The sequence below is a fragment of the Diabrotica undecimpunctata genome, chromosome 3, assembly GCF_040954645.1.
Source record: "Diabrotica undecimpunctata isolate CICGRU chromosome 3, icDiaUnde3, whole genome shotgun sequence".
In the NCBI taxonomy this organism is placed as follows: domain Eukaryota; kingdom Metazoa; phylum Arthropoda; class Insecta; order Coleoptera; family Chrysomelidae; genus Diabrotica; species Diabrotica undecimpunctata.
This window is the reverse complement of record NC_092805.1, coordinates 82,436,308-82,462,005: the sequence shown is the minus strand read 5'-3', so window position 1 is coordinate 82,462,005 and position 25,698 is coordinate 82,436,308. Positions and strand designations below refer to the sequence as shown.

The 25,698-nt window shown below is 38.3% G+C and overlaps 2 protein-coding genes across 3 annotated transcripts in view; both read right to left on the bottom strand.

Moving 5' to 3' along the window:
- LOC140436967 (uncharacterized) overlaps positions 1-25,698 on the bottom strand; it is a 499,062-nt gene that overhangs the window by 30,651 nt on the left and 442,713 nt on the right. The window lies entirely within an intron of this gene.
- LOC140436961 (L-xylulose reductase-like) lies at positions 22,940-24,006 on the bottom strand. The gene has a single exon (XM_072526149.1). The coding sequence runs from the start codon at positions 23,806-23,808 to the stop codon at positions 23,074-23,076; it is 735 nt and encodes a 244-aa protein (XP_072382250.1). The 5' UTR covers positions 23,809-24,006; the 3' UTR covers positions 22,940-23,073.

Sequence of the window (25,698 nt, the reverse complement as noted above, 5' to 3'; positions counted from 1 at the left end):
AATCTCATATATTACAAAAATGGCGTTATGAGTATATAACTTCGATAAGAAAATTCTGTTGTGAAAATCGTCCGATAATTTACCACGACGAGACATGTATGGGCTTTCTATATCGTATAATTGAAAAAAGACAAGTTATTATGGAATCTCATATATTACAAAAATGGCGTTATGAGTATATAACTTCGATAAGAAAATTCTGTTGTGAAAATCGTCCGATAATTTACCACGACGAGACATGGTTTGACAAACATACAACGCGACCTAAAGGATTTGCCGATTCCTCCTGTAAATGTAAGACAAAAGCTCCGTCAAATAAAGGGAAAAGAATAACGATTTTACATGCTGGATCAGAAAATGGTTGGGTTCCAAATGCTCTGTGGCTTTCTGCAAAGAATATTAAAGACTCCTGCGTCAACTATCATGAAGATACACCGGCAGAACTTTTTGAAGAATTGTTCAAAAATGATCTTATGCCAAACATTCCTCAGAATAGCGTGATAGTAATGAACAATGCAAGCTATCACAGTCGCCAACTAAGTAAGGCTCCAAACTCGAATAATACTAAATAAGACGAATGATATGTATTTTGAAGAATGTTACACCAAACAAGAGCTTTTAGAAGTTTTAAAGGCATTTTCTATAAAAAAAGTATATGTTTGTGATACATTGGCAGAGGAAATGGGACATACAGTGCTGTGGCTTCCATCCTATTATTGTATGTTTAATTCCATAGAACATATGTGGCACGAATTGAAGTCTAACGTGAGGTCACAAAATATTTCTCCAACGTTAAGTAGTACTTTTGTAGAGTTAATCAGAAAATGTGTCAATAATATTCTTCCAAGTAGGTGGAGAAATTCATTCCGACACGTAATAAGTAAAGAAAATTCATATGTTCATGTAGATAATAATATAATTGAACCGATCATAATTAATTTAGATGATGGCGATAGCGAAACAGAACTATGTGTGGAATGATACTGCCATCAAATCTACAAATGTTACGATTAAAAAAAACGGTTCTTAAATTTATTATTAATGTTTGTTTTTCTATAATCTTAGCAATTAATAGTATATTACTTTATGAGGCGGAGAAGCATGACTTTTCTTGACGCGCCCGATATTAGATAATAGAGGGAAGTCAAGAAAAGTCGCTTCTTTGCCGAATAAAGTATACTATTTTTTCTTTAAACGTAGCAATTTTCAACCATAAATAGTACAATTCATACGCTATTTTTACTCGAAATTAACTGTGACAACTATCAAAGTCGTCTAGATGTTAGAAATTAAAATAATTAAGTCGTCGGTGGGATTTGCGTCTCCCTGGTTACAGTTTTACAGAAGACGTTTTACTGGCATATTTTAATATAATGGAAAATGAAAATAAATGGAAATCTTCTACAATGTGGTCACGATACTCTATGATAAAATCCGAGTTAGTTATTAAACAAAATGTGGATATAAGCAAATTTTTAAAGTTACGTGCCTTTCTGAAAAGAAAAAGCGAAGGATATACTGCAAAGAAGTCTAAAGTTTTCACTAAAGATGAGTTTGATAAATTTTTGTTTGAAGCGCCAGATAAGTTGTATTTAGGATTAAAGGTAAAAAAAATATATTGCAAAGCATGTAGTATACTCTACTAAATTATAAAAATATTTCAGATTGTTTTGTTAATTGGGGTTACCGGCGCCTGTCGATGCGACGAAATGGGAAAAATGAAGACTGTGGACATTGAGGATAAAGAAAATGTAATAATTATCAAAATCCCAGACAGTAAAACACGAAAAATTAGATCTTTTACGATAATTGGTCAAAACTACATTAAAATGTATAAAAAGTATGCGTCACTGCGGCCTGAAAATTTCACAGAAAACCGATTTTGGTGAAAATGGAAAGTGTTACCGAAGCGTCATGGGAATACATTCGATCAGCGCAGTAGCTCAAAAAGTAGCTAGTTATTTAAATTTAAACGATGCAAGCGCATACACGGGTCACTCTTTACGACGAACTTCAGCAACACTTTTAATTGATGGAGGCGGAAATCTAGAATTCCTCAAACGACATGGGGGCTGGAAATCAAGCACGGTTGCCGAAGGATATATAGAGGATTCAATAAGAAATAAGAACGATAATGCTCAAAAAATTTTAAACCCTCATGATTCGCCAACATCGGGAATGATTGCTGAAAGTTGTTCTCGACCATCAGTATCATGAACAATTACCAATGCGTATCAAGAGTCGGGAATATTTTTGCACGGTTTTAATTTTGAAAATGCCTCATTAACTAATTGTACTTTTAATATTACTATAAATAAAAATGATGTTTAATTGTTGTTAATGACATTTGTATTGTTGCTTTGTTAAAAATATATTTTTTCTTCAAACGTCAAATAATGATGACATTACTTATCTAACTTGATCCTGTCAAAGTTTGATGTCTCCGCCGGCAGCAGTTTTTTTCCCATTTCTTTACGGCGGAGGGAAAAATGTTGTCATGGCAACAATATCAAACATGTCACAAAGCAACAGTACAAATGTCATTAACAACAATTAAACATCATTTTTATTTATAGTAATATTAAAAGTACAATTAGTTAATGAGGCATTTTCAAAATTGAAACCGTGCAAAAATATTCCCGACTCTCGATACGCATAGGTAATTGTTCATGATACTGATGGTCGAGAACAACTTTCAGCAATCATTCCCGATGTTGGCGAATCATGAGGGTTTAAAATTTTTTGAGCATTATCGTTCTTATTTCTTATTGAATCCTCTATGTATCCTTCGGCAACCGTGCTTGATTTCCAGCCCCCATGTCGTTTGAGGCATTCTAGATTTCCGCCTCCATCAACTAAAAGTGTTGCTGAAGTTCGTCGTAAAGAGTGACCCGTGTATGCGCTTGCATCGTTTAAATTTAAATAACTAGCTACTTTTTGAGCTACTGCGCTGATCGAATGTATTCCCATGACGCTTCGGTAACACTTTCCATTTTCACCAAAATCGGTTTTCTGTGAAATTTTCAGGCCGCAGTGACGCATACTTTTTATACATTTTAATGTAGTTTTGACCAATTATCGTAAAAGATCTAATTTTTCGTGTTTTACTGTCTGGGATTTTGATAATTATTACATTTTCTTTATCCTCAATGTCCACAGTCTTCATTTTTTCCATTTCGTCGCATCGACAGGCGCCGGTAACCCCAATTAACAAAACAATCTGAAATATTTTTATAATTTAGTAGAGTATACTACATGCTTTGCAATATATTTTTTTTTACCTTTAATCCTAAATACAACTTATCTGGCGCTTCAAACAAAAATTTATCAAACTCATCTTTAGTGAAAACTTTAGACTTCTTTGCAGTATATCCTTCGCTTTTTCTTTTCAGAAAGGCACGTAACTTTAAAAATTTGCTTATATCCACATTTTGTTTAATAACTAACTCGGATTTTATCATAGAGTATCGTGACCACATTGTAGAAGATTTCCATTTATTTTCATTTTCCATTATATTAAAATATGCCAGTAAAACGTCTTCGGTAACTTGCCGTATTCCTCTTGTATCGCACCACTCTTGGAAGTGCTTGTACGCTAACCGATACTTTATTCCGGACTTGGAGGGCCCCAAACGTGCTATTGCATCATTAGCCGCGGACTCAATTTCGTTTAGGTTTTCCATTTTCGCACTAAATTTGCGCTTGCGGTTGCAACAACAATAAGCTGTCTTTAATAATTGCAAACAACTGCCAAACAACTGTAACCAGGGAGACGCAAATCCCACCGACGACTTAATTATTTTAATTTCTAACATCTAGACGACTTTGATAGTTGTCACAGTTAATTTCGAGTAAAAATAGCGTATGAATTGTACTATTTATGGTTGAAAATTGCTACGTTTGAAGAAAAAATAGTATACTTTATTCGGCAAAGAAGCGACTTCTTGACTGAGCGCCAAGAAAAGTCATGCTTCTCTGCCTCATAAAGTAATATACTATTAATTTATTTTAAAACTCATTTGAAAACATTAATTTCGGGTATATAAGGCAAAGCAATACATTTTACATCCGATTTTTTGGTTTTTGTCGTTGTAAATTTTGTGGATCCTTTGCTTTATTATAGGAGTACCGTCTAGTCAGTGTTAATTGTCAAAAGACCAACTCTGTCTACCTCGTTTGGTTATCGTTCTGGACCGGTCTTAACAATGGGCCAAGTCAGATAAATTTAATAATATTGTTACGTAAAAATATGAGTCATAGTTTTAACCTTTAAAACATGTTTTTATTCACTAATAATTCTGTTTTATTGTAGAAATTTTGGCGAAGGATCTAGATTCAAATTATGGTGAATCATCCAACTAGATGCTTCTCGATTTTTCGATGCAAGACAATGCGATCTTTCGATGCTGTTCTAGTATATCAGGATTTCGTATATAAATACAACATTTTTATATGGAGGGCCAGTTAATTCTCAAGACCCGCGCTCGCGAATTTGTTACGTACGGATATAATAAATTATTGTCAGATAAGTTAATATAAATAAAGAAATAAATTAAATCCGTAAGTGTTATAAATATTGAACCTTTTAATAAATTCACAACAAATGGTGGCAGAAGTGAGATCGAACATAAATTAGACTTATAATAATAATACAAGTGAATGTTTATAAATTGTGAAAATGACGACGATTTATGAGCTGACAGTGACTAATTTAAGAAGACATCTCGAAGACAGAGAATTAGCTTCTACCGGAAAAAAGGCTGAGTTAGTCCAACGACTAAAGAACGCTTTGCTAGAAGAAGGTCTAGATCCAGAGACTTATATATTTGAAGATGCTGTCCTCTCGTCGATTTCGAAAGTTTCTTCTGATGTAGCCAAAGTTTCTGGTGATGTAGCCAAAGTTTCTGGTAATGTAGCCAAAGTTTCTGGTGACATCGCATCATTAGAGAACAAAGTTTCTGACGATATTTCGAAAGTTTCTTCTGATGTAGCCAAAGTTTCCGGCGACATCGCTTCGTTGGAAGACAAAGTTTCTAACGAGATTTCTTCGCTGGAAAGCAAAGTCTCTGCTAACATCTCTTCGGAAATCTCTAAAGTCACTTCTGAGATGTCTGCCCTGGACGATAGAATATCTTCGTTAAAAAACCAAGTTGCTGCCGATATGTTGGCCTTCGAAGAAAAGATATGGAAAGAGATGGAAAAGAAGCTGGAGGAAACAGGGACGGCAGAGAGAGGAAACAATCCAATTACAGTGGAGATAAAAGAAGACGAGACGAAATGTAAGTTGGAGACACGGCCGAAATTTGAAGGAAGTGGAGGTTCTATTCATGTTAAAGTCCCAACTTTCGACGGAAAATCATCATGGAACAACTACATGAAACAGTTCGAATCAGCCGCAAGAGCAAATGGATGGTCTGAAAAAGAAAAGGCGGTAAACCTGACTATCGCTCTTCGAGGAGATGCCTTACATGTGCTTCAGACCATAGCAGTAGAGGAGACCGATGATTTCGAACAACTGAAGAAGAGGTTAAATATGCGATATGGCCACGAACATTTGGAGCATGTATATCAGTCGCAGCTTAAAAATCGTAGACAGAAGAAAGATGAGGCTCTTCAAGAATATGAGGTAGATATTGCCAGATTAGTACGATATGCTTATCCAACAGCTCCCGAAGACATGATGGAAAAATTGGCCGTTCAAACGTTTATTGATGGTCTTCGTGATCATGAAATGCAGAGAACACTACGATTAGCTCGTCACAAGACGCTGGTTGATGTCTTATCCGCCGCCCTCGAATACGAGTCAGCTACGCAGGCCTCTGGTGGGTACAGTAAAGTTAGGACTGTAAAAGAGGAAGGAGATGAAGATAAACTTGACCAGCTCGTTAATATGATGAAAAGCATGACATATAAGAAAACGAAGACCATCAGATGCTGGAATTGTGGCGAAATAGGACACGTACGAAGCTCCTGTAAGCACCCTAGGTACGACGCAAATCAAGAAACTCACCACCAGGAAAACTAGAACGGGTCAGCCTTAGGGGGGCAGCTTCGACCCAGAACTTTTCCAAAGACCCTCTCATACTAATAGCTTCTTTGAAATGTCGTGAAGATAGTGTATATGTAGATGGAGAAATAAATGGTAAAAAGCATACGTTGTTGGTGGATACCGGAGCGACCAGAACCATTATACGTCCAACAGTTATAAACAGCCGTAAGAAACTGTTACCAACGAGGTTGCGACTTCGGACCGCTACAGGTGAAAATGCCAACATTCATGGAAAAATCCAGGTACAATTGGGAATTGGAGCAGAAAAGTTCGTCCATACTGTTATAGTTGCTGACATCGAAGAGGATGTTATATTAGGAATGGACGTAATGAATATGCATTTATTCCAATTGGATTGTAAGAATAAGGTAATCAAAGTTGGCAACGAGGAGGTATTTCTTCATCCACATAATGACAACACTGTGCAAGCAGCCATTACAGAAGATACAGTCGTGCCTGCGAGAAGCGAAACGATCATAGTAGCGCGACTACAGGGAATTGTAGACGAAGGGAGACCTGTTATGATGGAGCCTTGGAACCACGACGATGAGGTTGGCCGTGGAATCATAATTGGAAAGGAATTGGTGACTTCGGCTAAAGAAATTCCTGTGAGACTTATCAATGTCAACGACTACCCAGTGACCATAAAGAAAGAGACAAAAGTAGGAACTTGTGTACCTGTGACATCCATAATTCGTCAGGCGACAACATCTGATAATTCCAACGACAAATTCGACCAAATGGTTGCAGTTGCAGGACAGTCTCTAAATCAGATGGAGAAAAGGAAATTAAGGGAATTTCTTCGGCAGTATCGTGATATTTTCGTACCGAAAGGAGGAAAGACGGGAAGAACTACCGTTGTTAAGCATAAAATTGATACTGGTAATGCTAAGCCAATTCGTCAAACAGCTCGACGATTACCACAGGCGAAGAGAGAGGAAGCTGAAACGATTGTTCAGGAAATGAAGAAAGACGGGGTGATAGAACCTTCTACGAGTCCATGGGTCTCTCCGGTGGTCCTGGTTAAGAAGAAAGACGGAACGACGAGGTTCTGTGTGGATTACCGTTTGCTGAACAACGTTACCAAGAAAGATAGTTATCCTCTGCCTCGGATCGATGACACATTGGACACATTGGCTGGAAGTAAATTGTTTTCTACTTTAGATTTGAAGTCTGGATACTGGCAGGTAGAAATGGACCCAGTCGATAAAGAAAAGACAGCCTTCACCACAGGATCTGGATTGTGGCAATTCAACGTTATGCCATTTGGACTTTGTAATGCTCCTGCGACATTTGAGAGGCTTATGGAAAATGTGTTGAGAGGGTTATCTTGGAAAACATGCCTGGTTTATTTAGATGACATAATCGTCTTGGGGGAGACATTCGAAGATCATTTGAGGAATTTAGAAAACGTTTTTAATCCACTTAAAGCTGCCCAATTGATGCTAAACCCCAAGAAGTGCCAGCTATTTCAAGGTAAAGTCAATTATCTGGGTCATATAGTCAGTAAAGAAGGAGTGGCCGTGGATAAGGGAAAAATCGATTCCATTAAGGAATGGCCAAAACCAACTGACAAACATCAAGTGAGAAGTTTTCTTGGACTATGTACTTACTACCGGAGGTTTATTAAGAAGTTTGCAGATATCGCTAAGCCATTAACGCGACTTACAGAGGAAGCAAGAGAATACCGCTGGGATATAGACTGCCAAAATGCCTTTGAAACGTTGAAAAAGCATTTAATAACAGCACCAATTTTGGGGTATCCACTGCCAGAAGGAGAGTTCATCTTAGATACGGATGCAAGTAACGTGGGAATTGGAGGAGTGCTGTCTCAGATTCAAGGAGGACAGGAACGAGTCCTCGGATATTTTAGTAAAGTCCTTTCAAAACCTGAGCGGAATTATTGCGTCACGAGAAGAGAACTTCTAGCAGTAGTTAAATCAGTAGAGCACTTCTACCAATACCTCTATGGCAGAAAGTTTCTAATCCGAACCGACCATGCCGCTTTTAAGTGGTTGATGCAGTTTAAGAATCCAGAGGGTCAGATAGCCAGGTGGATCGAACGACTCCAAGAATACGATTTTAAGATTGAGCACCGGGCCGGAGTTAGCCACAGAAACGCTGATTCTCTTTCCAGAAGGCCATGCCCAGCAGAGTGTTCCCACTGCAACAAAACGGAATCCAAGGAAGCAGCAGTGCTAAGAACGACGATTGTCAACGACGACTGGACGCCTACTAAGATAAGGGAAGAACAAGAGAGAGATCCAGTTATACAGAAAATCCGAAAATGGAAAGAGGAAAACCGTCGACCACCTTGGCAGGAAATATCAAACCTATGCTCAGTAGTTAAGACGTATTGGGCCCAGTGAGACTCATTTATCATCGAAGATGGCTTGCTCAAACGAGTCCTGGAAAATGATGACGGTTCAGAGAAGAGAAGACAGTTGGTGATCCCAAAGAGCAGAATAGCCGAAGTACTTCGTCAGTTACACGACAGTCCATCGGGAGGGCATTTTGGTGTAAGGAAAACCCTTCAGCGAATTCGGGAACGGTTTTATTGGATGAACAGTTCCGACGATGTAAAAGACTGGTGTAAGAAATGTACTATTTGTGCCACGAGTAACGGGCCTTACCGAAAAAGGAGAGCTCCTATGAGACAATATAATGTTGGAAGCCCGTTTGAAAGAATAGCTTTGGACATCGCTGGGCCATTTCCAGAAAGTGAAAAGGGAGGCAAGTACATGCTGGTAGTAATGGATTACTTCACTAAGTGGGTCGAGATTTACGCACTTCCAGACCAGAAGGCCGCCACCGTTGCAGATAAGTTGATCCAAGAATATATCAGCCGATTTGGAGTGCCTTTGGAGATCCATAGTGACCAAGGCAGGAACTTCGAAAGCGATCTATTCCAAGGAATATGTGATAGACTAGGCATGAAGAAAACAAGAACTACCGCGTATCACCCGCAATCGGATGGTATGGTAGAACGAATGAATAGGACAGTTGGCAAGTATTTGACAAAGATGGTGTCCGATCATCAGCGAGACTGGGACCAATACCTTCCGTTCTTCACAATGGCCTACAGATCTGCTGTTAACGAATCAACAGGCCAGACACCAGCCAAAGTCCTGTTCGGACGCGAAATGCGACTACCTTGTGATCTCGAGTTTGGATGTCGACCTGGAGAAGATGTAGCAGGTGAAGATTATGTGATCGAATTACGAAGAAGAATGGACGATGTACATGAATTGGTCCGTTCCCACCTTCAGATCGCTAGCGACCGAATGAAGAAACGGTACGATACACAAGCCGAAAAGGGTTGCTTTAAAAAGAACGACAAGGTCTGGCTCTATAATCCCAAGAAGCGAAAAGGTTGTTCTCCCAAATTGCAGCAGTTTTGGGAAGGTCCATACCTCATCATGGAGAAGATCAACGATGTCATCTACCGAATAAGCAAGATTCCGAGGGGAAAGCCGATGATAGTACACCATAACCGGCTGGCGTCTTTCGAAGGTGACCACGACGTAGATGAAGAAGTGGAAGTAAACCAAGTCCAAGATGTGTCTGACCTCACGTTTGAGGAATTCATGGGTCCCTATGGAGGTACCGGTAAAGCGAGACATGGTGTTACCACTGAAGAAAAGCAAGATCTACTCGCGCTCCCCGATGACTACTCGCTGGCCCTTACCATCCCGGCCAGTATCAAAGAAGCACCAGGGTTGGCATCCGTCTTTCGAAGGAAGTTTGGTCGAATTGCAGAACTTCAATGCCAGGTGCCAGCTCCCGGTAAAACCTTGAAACTCCAAGATGCATCACGTTACCTTTTCTACCTGGTAACAAAAGACACTGCCCGTGACCAACCTACCTACCGAGATGTATGGGAAGCCTTACTTCAACTGAGAGAGCACGTACTAGAGTCCGACGTGCAAAAGTTAGCCTTGCCAAAGTTGGAGTGCCGCCAATTAGATTGGAGGGTTATCCGAAATATGGTGGAGGAGATCTTTAAAGACACCGAAGTCCAGGTGTTAGTCTGTTGCAATCCGCATAGTTACTGGTGCGGAGAGAAAACCGTCCCTTGTCATTTTTATACAACTGGAAGTTGTAAAAGAGGGTCCAGTTGCCGATACCAGCATACCGTTCCAGTTCTAGTCCCAACAAGGTTCCAGGAGGAACCATCTTTTGAGAGGGGGGCAATGTTACGTAAAAATATGAGTCATAGTTTTAACCTTTAAAACATGTTTTTATTCACTAATAATTCTGTTTTATTGTAGAAATTTTGGCGAAGGATCTAGATTCAAATTATGGTGAATCATCCAACTAGATGCTTCTCGATTTTTCGATGCAAGACAATGCGATCTTTCGATGCTGTTCTAGTATATCAGGATTTCGTATATAAATACAACATTTTTATATGGAGGGCCAGTTAATTCTCAAGACCCGCGCTCGCGAATTTGTTACGTACGGATATAATAAATTATTGTCAGATAAGTTAATATAAATAAAGAAATAAATTAATTCCGTAAGTGTTATAAATATTGAACCTTTTAATAAATTCACAACAATATTTACGACCGCACTAATTGAAGTCAACCATTTTCTGCTAAACAAACTTTACTAGTTAATTTTTGTTTTGCAGTCTCTTTGCATGCATGGATCATTCCAGACAATATCTCTTAAAACTTCAAGATATGACTAAAACTTATAACTGCGGCCTTATTTATCTGCCATCTTAGACCTCTGACTGGGTAGTGACTGGACAAATCTGGCAGAGAAATTTGATTTGGTTCATCTGTTCTATTGGTTTGTTCTCCATTATGAGCTTACATCTAATTGGATATTTAGCTATAGTAATGCTCTTCGTTTTCTGGCTGGATATGTTTGTTTATACTCTGTGGGTTTTTTTTAATAGACGACCAGTTTCTGTATATATTATTTATTAAAGAAAAACTAATCATCACATCTAAAGAACCTGTCGCCATTTTATAACTTCTTTTATTTCACATGTCACCATTGTTAACCCTTGACTTGGCAACGTATGTTATAATATACATAATATTTCAAATTTTTTATTTGACAATCGATAGTATTTGAAACCCAGTTCTTGGCACTGCGTAGTTGAGTATACACTACCGTATGTAGCCGACTGAAAATCGACCCGAAAATTCTTAATTTCGCGCATTTAGTTCTGACGGTATGGATACAGTCTCGACAAAATAGCTGAGCAAGCGTGTTGTTCAAACCAACAAGTGTTTATATCAGTTTATTGTTTTTTATTATACAGTGCTAATTTTTTGGGAACTTATTTTTGAAGCATTATACTGTTTATATATAAACAAATTTTTGCTGTACTGTAAATATTTTTTCAGCAAATCGAATCAAAACTTTTTGTATTGTATATTATACACCGCCCAATATGGCTTATTTGACATTAATTTTTTTCTTGGACTAAAAAAAGGAGAATTAATAACATAATTGCTCTTTTGCTTTCAGTTGGTGTTGAAAGCAACCCAGAAAGTAGTAGTGATGACGAACAAGAGGTATTATCTCGTAATTTTTTGAAAAAATTTACAGAAGACACGGATGATGTTGAAGAAAATATAATTCTGAAGAAGATATAGAAGAAGCTGTAGAAATATTACCTGTTTCAGTCAGTAAACGAAGACTAGCAGTAGCTACTCCCTCAGTAGTGCCACAATTTTATCCAGTAGTCCAAAAACAAGCAAGTTCTTCAATAAAACGCAAGGGGAAAAAGATGAGCCTTCATTTAACTGGACGACTGATGATTTTGAATATAAGGTAACAACAGAACAAAGTAATGATTTTACAAAACCACAAAATATAAAAACAACTTTGCAATATTTTAAAACGGTTTTTAGTCCAGATATTGTTGAATTAATCGTAGAACAAACTAACCTGTATTCGACACAAATATTTCGCAAATGTATTGTAGCGAGATTAAATAAAATGAGGGGTTCGAATTTATATAAATATATTTTGTGATGTAGGTATTAGTTAAAATAGTTAGGTAATGACTGTGAATATTGATTTACACGATTTTATTAAAAAAAGAAAACCATGTGTTATAATTTAACCTAGATCTTACAACAATAAAACATATATATGTCTCTTGTCACCGTTCACTCTCGGTGGACACTGTCATGGTAACTTCGGTGGTATTCAGCCACGGAGCGGTGTGGCTGTTACATCCTCCCCCTTTGCACCACCCTGGCGACTCGCGGGTGGGGCAACAGAGTCTAAGCAGGAATAGAGCTCTACAGGACAGCAATGACAACGTTTTGGTCGGGGTTGTCTACGTCTGGCAATAGGGTCAGGTTCAGGTTCAGCTTCAATTTGAGCAAGGTCATCTCCAACAGGGGGGCCCATTTCGCTATCGTCTAACCCAAGGGTCAAAGACTCTGGGCAGGAGACCAGTGGAGCAGGAGGGTCGGCTTCTGAGGATTTCACTGGACGACCTCTTCTACAGAGAGGTTGAACTGGAGCAGGGCACGGATCTTCTGGATCGGCATGGAAAGGCGTCAAGGCCTTTTAATATGAGACATGATATTTTCCAGCAGGAACATCCGGATTGTCGATGTGTGAAACTTCATAGGTTGTAGGGGACAGCATTTTGGTCACCTTGTAGGGTCCGTCACGACGCGGCGCGAACTTCGAAGTTATGGACTTAGACGCGTCACTTAGTGTATGCGAATCGACTAGCACAATATCACCTACTTCGAACGAAACCGAGCGGCGGTGGCAGTCTTTATACTTCTTACGTCTATCTTGGGATTGTTCATGTGTCTCGCGGGCTTCACTAAGAGCTTTACTCAAAGTTATTAGATAGGGCGTGATTTGTGGCACGAAGTTGTCCTTGGCTATGATGCTTCGAAAATCACGATTTGCATCATCAGAAGTTCGTAACTCGCGACCGAACGTGAGGTACGCAGGAGTGAAACCGGTTGAGTCGCACTTCACAGTGTTCATCGCGAACCGTATAGCGGGTAACTTTTCAGACCAAGACGAATGGTCATTATTTGTTAGAATAGCTAACTGAGTTTTAATGTCTCTATTTTTTCGTTCGACGGGGTTAGCTTCCGGGTGGTATACAGGTATGAGGTTCTGTTGGTACCCGAAACAATGCGCCACTTGCTGCATTACCGCACTCACGAACTGAGTACCGTTGTCACTGACGACTCGACGAGGGATTCCGTATCGTAAGATTATGTTGTCTATGAAACACTTGGCGCAGGCAGCGGCAGTAGCAGATTCTAACGGGAATAATTCTACCCAACGACTAGCAGTGTCTTCTACTACCAGAATCCATGTATAACCTTGAGGAGAGAGGGGCAAAGGCCCAAATAAATCAATAGATAGCACTTCAAACCTCTGGGACTGAACAGGGGTTTGTAGGAGACCAGCGGGTTTGAGGTTAGAGACTTTATAGCGTTGGCACTGAAGACATTTACTTACATGGTCAGAGATAATTTTCTTCATTCCAGGCCAATAGTAGCGTTTTATTATTCTTTGATATGTCTTCTCCACTCCATAATAACCAGCAGTAGCGGAATCATGGTACTCATGCAGTCTGTGAGGAATACGTGTACTAGCCCCTACCAATTGGGGCTCTTCTTCATCTACTTCAGGAGTATAACGGTATAATATCCCATTGTTCATGATATATCCTCTTTCTGCCCACCTCTTGAAATCTACGCTTGTGTCAGAAGAGGGATATTCTAAACATCTAATAATAACATAATAAAATAATAATAACATCAGCAACACTAAGAGTTGGAAAATCTAATCTTACTAGATGAACTTCAGCTATGATGGGAACTTCTGTCATGGGAGGCCTTGATAGAGTATCTGTGATTACATTTTTCTTCCTGTGATATATTCTATTTTTAGGTCATATGGCATGAGCTCTAAAGCCCATCGAGCTAACCGTCCAGTAGGGGACTTTAAGGTCATTAGCCATTTTAAGGCTTGGTGGTCACTTTGCACTATTGTAGTAGCGCCTTCTAAGTATCCTCGAAATTTCTTCACTGCCCAAACCACAGCGAGAGCTTCTCGTTCTGTAGTGCTATAGTTTTATTCAGCAGGAGTCAGGAGTCTCGAAGCATACTCTACAGGTCGTTCGTTCTCTTTGTCCCCCTGGAGAAGACATGCCCCCAAAGCATAATTGCTAGCATCTGTACGAAGTATATAAGGTAACTTGCAGTCAGCTTGTCGTAGGATTGGGGCGGAACACAATAATTGTTTCAGACATTCAAAGGCCTCTTGTTGTTCTGCTCCCCAGGTCCATTTCACATTTTTCTTGGTTAAATTCGACAAAGGTTTAGCAACATGGGAGAAATTTTCGATGAATCTACGGAACCATGAGCATGTTTGCAGGAATTTTAGCAGTTGAGTAACATTTAGGGGTGGTGTCATGTTTAATATGGCAGATACTTTATTTTCACTTGGCCGGATACCCAAAGGTGAAAGGATGTGTCCGAGATATTGGACTTCCTCACAGGCGAATGAACATTTTGCTCTATTTAGACATAATTTAAATAGGCGCATCCGGTTGAATACTTGTTTCAAATCATCTATGTGATCAGAGAAGGATGGGGATAATATTATCAGATCATCTAAATAAGCTAGGATATTCAGATTTTGAAGACCAGCACGAAATTTATCAATCATCCTTTGGAAACTAGCGGGACTGTTACACATACCAAAGGGCATGCGTGTGTACAGAAAGGTGCCAAATAGACACACGAAGGCTGTTTTGTCACGATCAGCTGTTCGTACAGAGATTTGATGATAACCATATTTTAAGTCGAGGGTAGTAATAAATCGGGTTTCCTTTGTGCATGCAAAATATCTTCAATACGTGGCAGAGGGTACTTATCTGCACGTGTTATTGCGTTTAAGCGTCGATAGTCTACTGTTAATCTGATACCTCCATCTCTCTTAGGCACAAGTACCACGGGTGAAAAGCATATGGGGACTCACACTCTTCGATTATGCCTTGAGCCAAAAGTTTATCTAATTCCTGACGCAGTAATTGCCTTTTGGGCTCTGACATACGGTAAGGTGGAACAGATATTGGTACATCATCAAGCAATACAATGGAGTGTTCAGCATATGGAGTAGGGTCTATATTATATACGAATAAATCAGAATTTTCCTTAACAATGTTGTTAAGCTTGGATCTTTCTTCTAAGGATAGAGAAATTCCTTCATCTACTCGTAGTTCTAAATGAGCAAAAGTAACGCTATTGACCTGGCAAGGAGAGCTGACCTGAGCTGGATCTGGAGCAAATGAGTAGGGGATATTAGGGACATCACCATAAAACCATGAGTCATTAGGAATGTCTAGAATGATGTTAGCTTTTCTTAAAAAGTCTGCCCTCAGTAAGGTACGACTATTTGTGTGTGTGGGCACAGAAATTAAGGAAATGCTATGAGAGCGGTTTTGTAAGATAACAACTAAATCAAAGACCAAAACAGTAGTAGAAGTAGTCCTACCATCCGCTAGGGTCATGTCTACACTGTTTGTGGAAAAGGGTACCTCATCCTTCAAGAGAATATCTCTTAGCTGAGAGCCAGCAATACTGCACTGTGCTCCCGAATCCAGGATTTACTGGATGATTTGCATTTTGGACAATTACTCTTAATGAATCCAGGAGTCTTACATCCATAACACGAAATCTGATTCGAAGTAAAAAAGGTTGGTTTAGGGTTGGTACGAGAAGTTACTAGAGGAGGATTAGGTTTGGGCTCAACCGAAGATTTTCGAGAATCTACTTCCCTGGTTCTGGCTGCGGCCAATTTTCGACATTCATCCTTCACGTGACCTGGATTTTTGCAAAAGCTACACCGTACCCGTTTTGATTCGTTTTCGTTTTTAACGTTTATTTCCGGATTTTCATACGATTCTTCAGTTTGCCTCGCTTCTTTTAAGAGTTCGCTAAATGTATTGATCTTATCACGTGCTACTTTTTCACGTATTCTCCTATGCAACAAACCGTATACCATATCTAATTGAGTGGCTTCGGTTAATGTATCACGGAGTTTTAGCATCTTGTTCCGTCGAAAACAGTTCCCGATACACTCTGTAGGCTGGTTTTTGAGGTCCAAAAGTCGATCGTAATAAATTAATGGCGCTGGCCCACGTGTTTACCGTATTTTTAACACCTTGAAACCACGTGGCGGCGAAACCGTCTAGCAGCATGCGTTCGCATACCCTTTAATGCGTTCGCGTCAGACACGTGGGTGCATTCTTTATAGATCTCGACCGCATCTATAAAAGCTTTACCATCAGCCCCCTTTGATCCATCTAATCGAGAAGCGCATTTTGCTAAACTACCTGAGTCCGAAATAGGCCTTGCTATTGTATTTAATAAGGCTTGAAACTGTTCGCTTGTTAAATTTACCGAAGACATTTCTGCTGATGTTGATTCGCTTGAACTAAAAACCGTCGTCGACCTAAGCGAATAACTGTGTTTATCGTTTGTTGCCGTGATTGCAAGTTTAACACAAAAATAGTAATAAAATTAAAGGCTTACAGTTTCTGTTGCTTATTTCTTGTAAATACCCTTGAATGGAAGCTTGATATTCCCACAGGATGTTTCTGAATGGCCTAGTGGAAGATTGATATTCCCACAGGATGTTTTGAATGGTCTGTAGTGGAAGATTGATATTCCCACAGGATGTTTTTGGATGGTCTGTGCGGAGTTTCCACAGCAGTCACATACACAGTAGATTTATTGTTGTGAAGCACTAAACTAAGTAAAAATGTACACTAATCACCTTACAATGGCGGGAGCAAAACACTTTTTCCTGTTCACAATGAAACTTTACGATTTTCACAGTACGAACTACACTTTAAACTATTTTGCCCAAGTTGGGTGCCAGTTGTGATATGGGTATTAGTTAAAATAGTTAGGTAATGACTGTGAATATTGATTTACACGATTTTATTAAAAAAAGAAAACCATGTGTTATAATTTAACCTAGATCTTACAACAAAACATATATATGTCTCTTGTCACCGTTCACTCTCGGTGGACACAGTCATGGTAACTTCGGTGGTATTCAGCCACGGAGCGGTGTGGCTGTTACAATTTATTTATAAGTTTACAGTTCGGTAGTATCTTAACAACTAACTCTACTTCTAACATTGTTACCTATATATACCAAAAGTATTATGTTCGAGAATATTCTGACGTAGTCCCACCTCTAATTCGCCTACGTGACCGGTTATTCTCTCTCGCACTCAATACACCGCGAAGTTTCGAGAAGAGTATTAGAGATGCAATGCAACCGTTACCTGGGCCATGCCGAGAGCATGTTCGTAACACTGCTCCCCTCTTAAATCTGATCGTCCCGATCAGCAACTCTATATGTAGGCACAGGATGGCGAAATCTACAGGACTCTCTGCTCTGCATGAACCCTTTAGAAAGAAATAACAGTCTACTGACTTTGAAGGATACGATCTCATCGGGTTAATGCAACACACAGTAATTCGTACGCCGGTTTCTCGGAAGATTACTTCAAGCATGCTTCTGACAATCTTCCAGTCCAGATTATCTAGTGCATGGCCTATCTTGGGTAAGGCCAAATTCTTGATGTCGTAATTGCACACAATTTTCTTCAAATTAGTTAGAGCACGCCATATATCCTCGAAGCTTGCCCTGTCTGTATACGACTTCCTGGTCACCATATACAGCAAAGATCGAGAACCATCTTATAATCTCAGTGCTCTTCCAACTTTAGGCTGCTGGTTTTTAACTCGTCCAAACGACCGAATTTGTTATAAAATACGGATGAGATTCCTTTAGTCATCTCAAGATCTTGGGCAACACAGTGGGCTAGAGAGACGTTATGCGGAACACTAAAAAGATCCTGCTGAACTTCTGTGGTCACGCCGAATCTAGCACTCTTTCTCTCTGCGTAATTTAACATAAATTCATTAAAGCTGAGTCGCCGGTCATCTTTGATCTCATGTTGAAGGGTTCGTGCTTCTTCTGTTTCATTTGAGCCAGCATATGGTGCAAGACGATTTATGTGAACTACTTTTGGTTTACCTTTCGGCAACTTCTTAATTCGGTATATTACGTCATTTATTTTCTTCTTAATTTCATACGGACCTTCCCATTGTCTTTGCAGTTTGGGAGACAAGCCTCGACGACGTTGTGGATTATAAAGCCACACAAGATCACCTACTTCATAGCTTTCACTGTTGCATCGAGAATCATATTGATCTTTCATTCTGTCACTGGCTATCTGGATGTGTTGTCGGGCAAGTTCATGAATGTTGTTCATTCTTAACTTCAGGCGGTCGACATAATCTTCGCTTGCAACATGTTCTTCGGAAGGTCTGCAGCCAAACTCTAGGTCGCAGGGTAAACGAACTTCTCGACCTAACATCAGGCAGGTTGGAGTCTGACCTGTAGTTTCATTCACGGCCGAGCGGTAGGCCATTAGGAATAAATGAATGTGCTGGTCCCAATCTCTTTGATGTTCTGATACAACTTTGGACAGGTGTTTACCCATTGTTCGGTTCATTCTCTCGACCATTCCATCTGATTGAGGATGCAGGGGTGTCGTTCTGGTCTTATTGACACCAATCAATTTACAAACGTTTTGGAAAAGGTTTGACTCGAAGTTTCGCCCTTGGTCTGAGTGGATCTCCAATGGAACACCAAATCGGCTAAAGAATTCTTTAACCAGTACCTCTGCAACGGTAGCAGCTTCTTGATTTGGTATCGCATAGGCCTCAGTCCATTTCGTAAAATAATCAATGGCTACCAGGATATATCTATTTCCATCATTCGTCTCTGGAAGTGGACCTCCAATGTCGTTTGCTACTCTTTCCACAGGACTACCAACATTGTACTGTTTCATGGGTGCCCTCTTTTTACCAACTGGACCATTACTGGTTGCACACAGTTCACATTTCCGGCACCATCTTCTTACATCATCTTTACAGTTCACCCAATAGAACCGTTCTCGAACCTTTTGCAGAGTCTTCGTAATACCAAAGTGTCCACCTGATGCACCGTCATGCAACTGACGCAAAACTTCTGACACTTTACTTTTAGGTACAACTGAAGCTTAGTTTCTGTACCATCATCGTTCTCAAAGGTTCTATACAGAAGATCATCTTTCAGCACTAGGCAATTCCATTGGCTCCAGTAACACTTGACTTCTGGACTACATGCACTAATGTCTTACCAAGAAGGTCTTTCACTTCGACGCATCCAATCCAATACTCTTTTTATACATGGATCATCTGCTTGAGCGTCTTGTAGCTGTTGAGGCTGCCATTGATTATTAATGACGGCGGTTCGTCTCACGGGGCAAAGTCGTTCTTCTAATTCAAGACAACGATTACGATTTGCACTGTATGGCCGTCTTGACTGAGCATCAGCATTTGAATGACTTTTTCCAGCCCTGTGTTCGATTTGTTCTAGCTTTCTGACTGTTGTATTATTTTCTTGCAATTTACGACGAATGTGACCTACGTCGTTACCATTCCAACATCTGGGTTCACGTCTCTTCGGCATCATGTCACGAACTACTTTCCGTACGATTTCCTCCAGACGTTTCTCGTTTTTTTCTTCGCTCTCTTCAGAGGTTCGTACTTGATAGCTCCGTGAAGCTTGACTAGCTGTTTCATGTTCTAAGGCAATAGGGAGCGCTTCATCTAAAACTTTCGGTCTTGCTAGTCGTAAAGCTTTCTGTAGTTCAATGTCTCTTAACCCATTGACGAAGGCATCTACAGCAACTTCTTCCAAAATGTTGTCTAGTGCCTCTGGATAGGCCAACAGCGCTATACGAGCAATATTTGCTTCAAATTCTTGCAAACTCTCACTTGCTCGTTGGATTCTACTTCTTATTTGTACTTTGTAGACTTGTTGTAGATGGGCATCTCCGTAACGTTTATTTAGTCCGTTTAACAAGGTCTGGTAACATTTTTCTTGGCCCTTAGGAATCGACCTTAGGATATCTGCAGCATCACCTCTTAAAGCAGCAGTTAAGGAAACAGCTTTTTCTTGTTCTGTCCAATGATTGGCTGTCGCAATAGCTTCAAATTGTCTAAGGTATATGGACCAAGAATACTTTCCATCAAATGGTGGCAATTTGAATCTTATATTATGTGTCGTTTCGTCTCTAGGTGATTCTTCTTTCACTAACGGATCTAAGTCTGGTGGTAGCACTTTCATGTTAGTTATCATGGTCTCTAATTGTTTGATCTTCTCTTCTACGTCTTCTATCTTGTCGTTTACATTTTTCTGTATCTTATCGAATTTTCTCGAGATTTCTTCAAAGTTCTCATTGTTTTGAATACATATTTCTTTAATTATTTGTGAAGTCTCATCGAATCTTCTAAATACATTTTCGAATGTTTCATCGAATCTTTTGGGAACATTCTCTAATTTATTATCATCTCTTTTAGAAGATTCTTTCTTGGAGGATCTTCTTGGATCTGCTGCAATCTTCATCGCGTTCTTCTAGCTGCTCACGCAACTGTGTTACTGAGAGTTGTACTAGCAGCATCTTTGGTCAGGCACGCGTACTTTTTTTAAAATGTTCAAAAGTCTTTTTCAAAAGTCACTGCTGAATTTATTTTTAAATAAATTAATTATCCTCACACCGTGACACCAACTGTAGTGAGATTAAATAAAACGAGCGGTTCGAATTTATATAAATATATTTATTTATAAGTTTACAGTTCGGTAGTATCTTAACAACTAACTCTACTTCTAACATTGTTACCTATATATACCAAAAGTATTATGTTCGAGAATATTCTGACGTAGTCCCACCTCTAATTCGCCTACGTGACCGGTTATTCTCTGTCGCACTCGATACACCGCGAATCTTCGAGAAGAGTATTAGAGATGCAATGCAACCGTTACCTGGGCCATGCCGAGAGCATGTTCATAACAGTATAGACACAAGTATAGATGAGATACAAGATTTCTTAGCTATCGAAATTTTAATGCAGATTGTTGACATGCCGGCGTACACGGACTTTTGGTCTCAAGAGACGCGATATGATCTTATTGCAACTGTTATGTAACTAAAGAAGTATCAAGCAATACCACTAAGCCTACATTTTGCCAACAATGAGGAGTGGAATAATGACAGATATTTCAAAATAAGGCCTATTTTAGATTGTGTACAAAGAAACTGTCTCACAATTGAAGCAGAGTCTAGATGTCCAGTGGATAAAATGATGGTCCCATACAATGGGGAAAAGGCAGGCTCGAAAAGACAATATGTGAAGAAGAAACCAAAAAAATGGGGTTTCAAAATGTTTGTTCGTTGTGGCGTATCGGGGATAGTGTATGATTTCTTTCCCTATGGATGAAACGATACCTTTAGAAACCATCGTTTTACACATGAGAAAAATAACATGGGATTTGGAATAAAATGTGTTTTAGCACTATGTTCAACACTCCAAAATAAACCTTTATCGACGGTTTATTTCGATAATTATTTTACAAGTTTGGAACTTATTACATATCTTCGAAGTGAATTTGGAATACTTTCTTTAGGAACTGTTATTAACAGACTACGGGGACCGACTTGAACCTGATAAGAAAATGAAAAAAGATGGGAGAGGTTCTTTTGACCAAAGAGTAGACAATGATTGTCGTTGTAAAGTGGTACGATAACAAGTCCGTAACCTTATGTAGTTCTTATATTGTAGCCTACATTCCAATGGCAACCATACAAAGATTCTCCAAAATGGATCACTATAACAGTCGTGGTGGTATGGTGGTGTAGATTTGGCAGACATGTTGATTGCTCTATACATATAGAATACGCTTCAAAACACATACATGGTATATGGGCATTTTTTCTCAAATTATAGAGATATCCATTACACTTAGACACACTGATGATGGAATATAGATTCCGAATACGTTTTGTGATGTAGCCCGATTGGGTGTTTTAATTATATACCTTTTATAGAGGATTTTTAAATAAATTTTTTTGTGATACATGGTATACAGCCAGCTACAGGAACTTAATTTTCTTGTGGAATTTAGAATAAAACTAAAACTGCCAAAAGTCTACTGCAGGCCGATAAAATAAAAAGAGAAAGTCCCAGCAATGAGCAGCTACCACTACCTTCCAAAAAATTAAAAACCCGGTAAAGCCTAGACCCCAAGATGATATCAGATTAGATCATCTGGATCATTTTCCAGTATACTTTGCAATGGGCAGAGGCTGAAATTGCAAGAAGGGACAAGCTGCCATATTTTATAACAAGTGTAATATTAGACTATGTTTAGTGCATAACAGGAATTGTTTTATGGATGTTCACATTAATAAATAAATATTTTTGATTAAATTTTGATAGTTCTTATTCATATTACTTATCCTTCATAATTTGGCAGTGTTATGCTATACAAACCTATTTTTCGGTCTATTTGGCGATGTATATTCTGGTATACAATCCAAATTTGTGATATATAAATGTCATATATTTTTTTGTTGTTATAGAATATTTGTATGATGCCCAAACCGCAAATTTTCAGATTTTTAGATTCAAAATTAACCTTTTACCAAGTAAGGTAGGTTTACAACTTAACACAACGTAACATGCCCCCCTTTTTTTTAACAAAAAAAAACTAAACTATCCAAACAAATTAAATATACTTGCAATGTTACATTGCCACATTAATCTTCTGAAAACGAAAATATTTTTGCCCTATTTAATATTCGACCACTTCTGGTGCAAAATGGATTAGTTACATTTTGTCTGTATAATTTATTTAAGCTAAGATTTGAATTTTTAATTTAATAGACTATATGAAATTCAAAAATTACTTACACTTACATTGTTTGCCTTACAAATGGGAAAATTTAATTTAAACTAAACATAGATTCGAGTAATTTATTCAACACTTACAGATCGTAATAATTTTCACAAAAAAAGGTTCATTACTAAATTTTTGTTATACACAAACAGTAGAAATGGCTTTGTACTTTTATTTACGGTCAATTAACAAAGTTTTTACGAAGAAACATAACCTCCATCAATGGGTAGACATGTACCGGTAATCATACTAGCTTTATCACTTAACAAGTAAGTAACTGCGTCGACTACTTCGTGGACTTCTCCAAAACGTCTCAATGGTATCTTCTCCAACATAGGCTTAGCAACAGCGGGATCTGACCAGCCAAGTCTGCCCATATCTGTCATAATGACTGTAGGGTTAACTGCATTGACTCTGATGTTTTTGGGTCCATATTCTAGAGCAGCGGCTCTTGTAAACCCATCCACGGCAGCTTTTGAGGCACAGTATACGGTGTGGTTATTCAAGCCGACAAGAGAAGCTTGAGACGAGATGTTGACAATAGATCCGGGTACTTTTCGGGCCAAAAGATTATTGACCACAATTTTCGATACATGAATTATGGCTTTGACATTAATAGCAAGCAATCTATCGACGTCATCTTCTTTAACCTCAGTTAAAGGGCCTAAAATTGCTAAACCAGCATTGTTGACGAGTAAATCTATCGGCCCAACATCTTTGAGAACATTTTCAGTGGCGTTCCAGTCTGACAAATCAAGTGGTATGGTCTTTATAGAGGGTACTTCTTCTTTGAGTGATGCTAAATTATCGGCATTTCTTGCAACGGCAATAACATTTGCTTGACACTTCACTAACTGTTTAACAATTTCTCTACCGATTCCTTGGCTGGCACCCGTGACAAGAGCTGTTTTTCCTTTGAAAATAACCTCCATATTGCGACAACCCGGCGACAAAGTGTGAACTAAAATTAAATCACCACTTTACTGTTACTATTATTATGCAATACTGTAGAAATATTTATCAAGACAGTTCGTTTACAATCTACAAGGTTAAACGATAAAGTGATTATCCTTTTCTAGGAATATAATTTATTATGTTGTTATTCTAGACATCGGCGTGTCCGTAATCAATTCAGATAGGAATATTTTGACATTTTTAAGAGACATTAAAAATAAATAATTTGTCATGTCAAAACTGATGTACTGTCATTTCAGGGAATGTATAGTCGTGAATGGAAAAAGAAAAATAAACTATGGCAAGTAGATAATTTCTTTGGGAGATGAATGTAATTTCCACTATTATAATTATATTGTAATTATCTTCATAATTTATATAAATTAAATGTATGACTCTTTTTGTTATAGTTTGTCTTATAAACTTTTTTATACCAGGAATTTTTTAGACCATTGAAATCATTTATCTGATCCCAAAAAACTTACTATTTGAAAAAATTAAATTATCTCTGGACTCTGAGATGTGCAAACAAAGAGTAAAACAACACTAAAAGCAACACATGCTGTGCGCTTTACTCAAAAGATTAAAAATACCATATCGAAAACACTAAAACATTTATTAATGATATACATACTTGCAGAAATTTGGTTCCCTAACTATATCGACTTACAATACTGCACTCACAATAGTCAATAGTTATTATTTTTTCAATTTTTCACATTATTATACATTTTTAACCATCATAATTAATCGATTTAGTTAAATATTTAATATTCGGCCTTCTAAGTGACATAACGAATTATAGGTAACGCTGATTCTAGTTTCTATAAAAAAAAATTATTATAGTATTATTATAGTATGAAATTCTTTTAAGTCACTTACCATGGAAATTTAATTAGTAAATTCCGCTTTAAATCATCAATGGTAAATCTCGTATATCTATACCAGTAGGTAATATCGTATTTATTTTTAGCCTAATATACCACACCACCTACCACACAATATTGAATAAGTCGTCTTACATAATATAGGTTTCTATATATAGGTTCTAGCGACGTTATGTTTACCGTGGCTCTTCTAAAAGCGTTCTTCGACGATACTACTATAAAAACATAATAACTTATGTCAGAAGTACAAAATTTATGTTAATAGCTGTAGGAACCAGTAGATGGAGACCATATACTGCGGTAATAATATGTTCAAAAGTCATAGACGTAGAGTGGACTAATGAAGTCAAATACATGTAGCCTAGAGGTACCAATATATTTCATCTCATCACACAACCAGTTCCGTTCACTGTTGGATGTAAGCTCTGTACCTTGCTGAGTTATTCTAAATATTCGATTTCTACATCATTAATGGATATACTGCTGCTGATAACTAAGATTTTCATAAACTGGATTTTTGTAAGATTTTTAAACCATTTATTTTGAAGATGAATTTAGAGCAATTAACAACTTTCGTACCGAAGATATCTTCAGCAAAGCAGAAATTAATTAATTCTTTACCATCGATTTTGATTTCTATGTTTTGTTACTAAAATTTTTTAAACATAAATTCCAGCATAATTATAAAGAATTTTGGTGTAGTGTTAACCTTGATGTATCCGTGCTCCATTTTAAATGGTAATGTAAATACTAGTGTGTGGTTCCACACTTGCTGTTGCGTTTAAGTTTTTTATTATTGTTGTATATCTACCCTATAATCAGCTAGTGTAGAGATTATTTTATCTTGGTCCACCGACTCAAACGCTTTCTCGTAGTCCGCAACATCCTGCTCGTTAGGTCGATATAAATCTAATTTGAGAATTAATTGTCTGATTAGTATCCTTATGATAATGAACAATTTTTACACACGGTAAAGAAGAC

Bases quoted from the DNA above. Each gene is read 5' to 3' on its own strand.
- LOC140436961 (XM_072526149.1), bottom strand. From the start codon at position 23,808: ATGGAGGTTATTTTCAAAGGAAAAACAGCTCTTGTCACGGGTGCCAGC.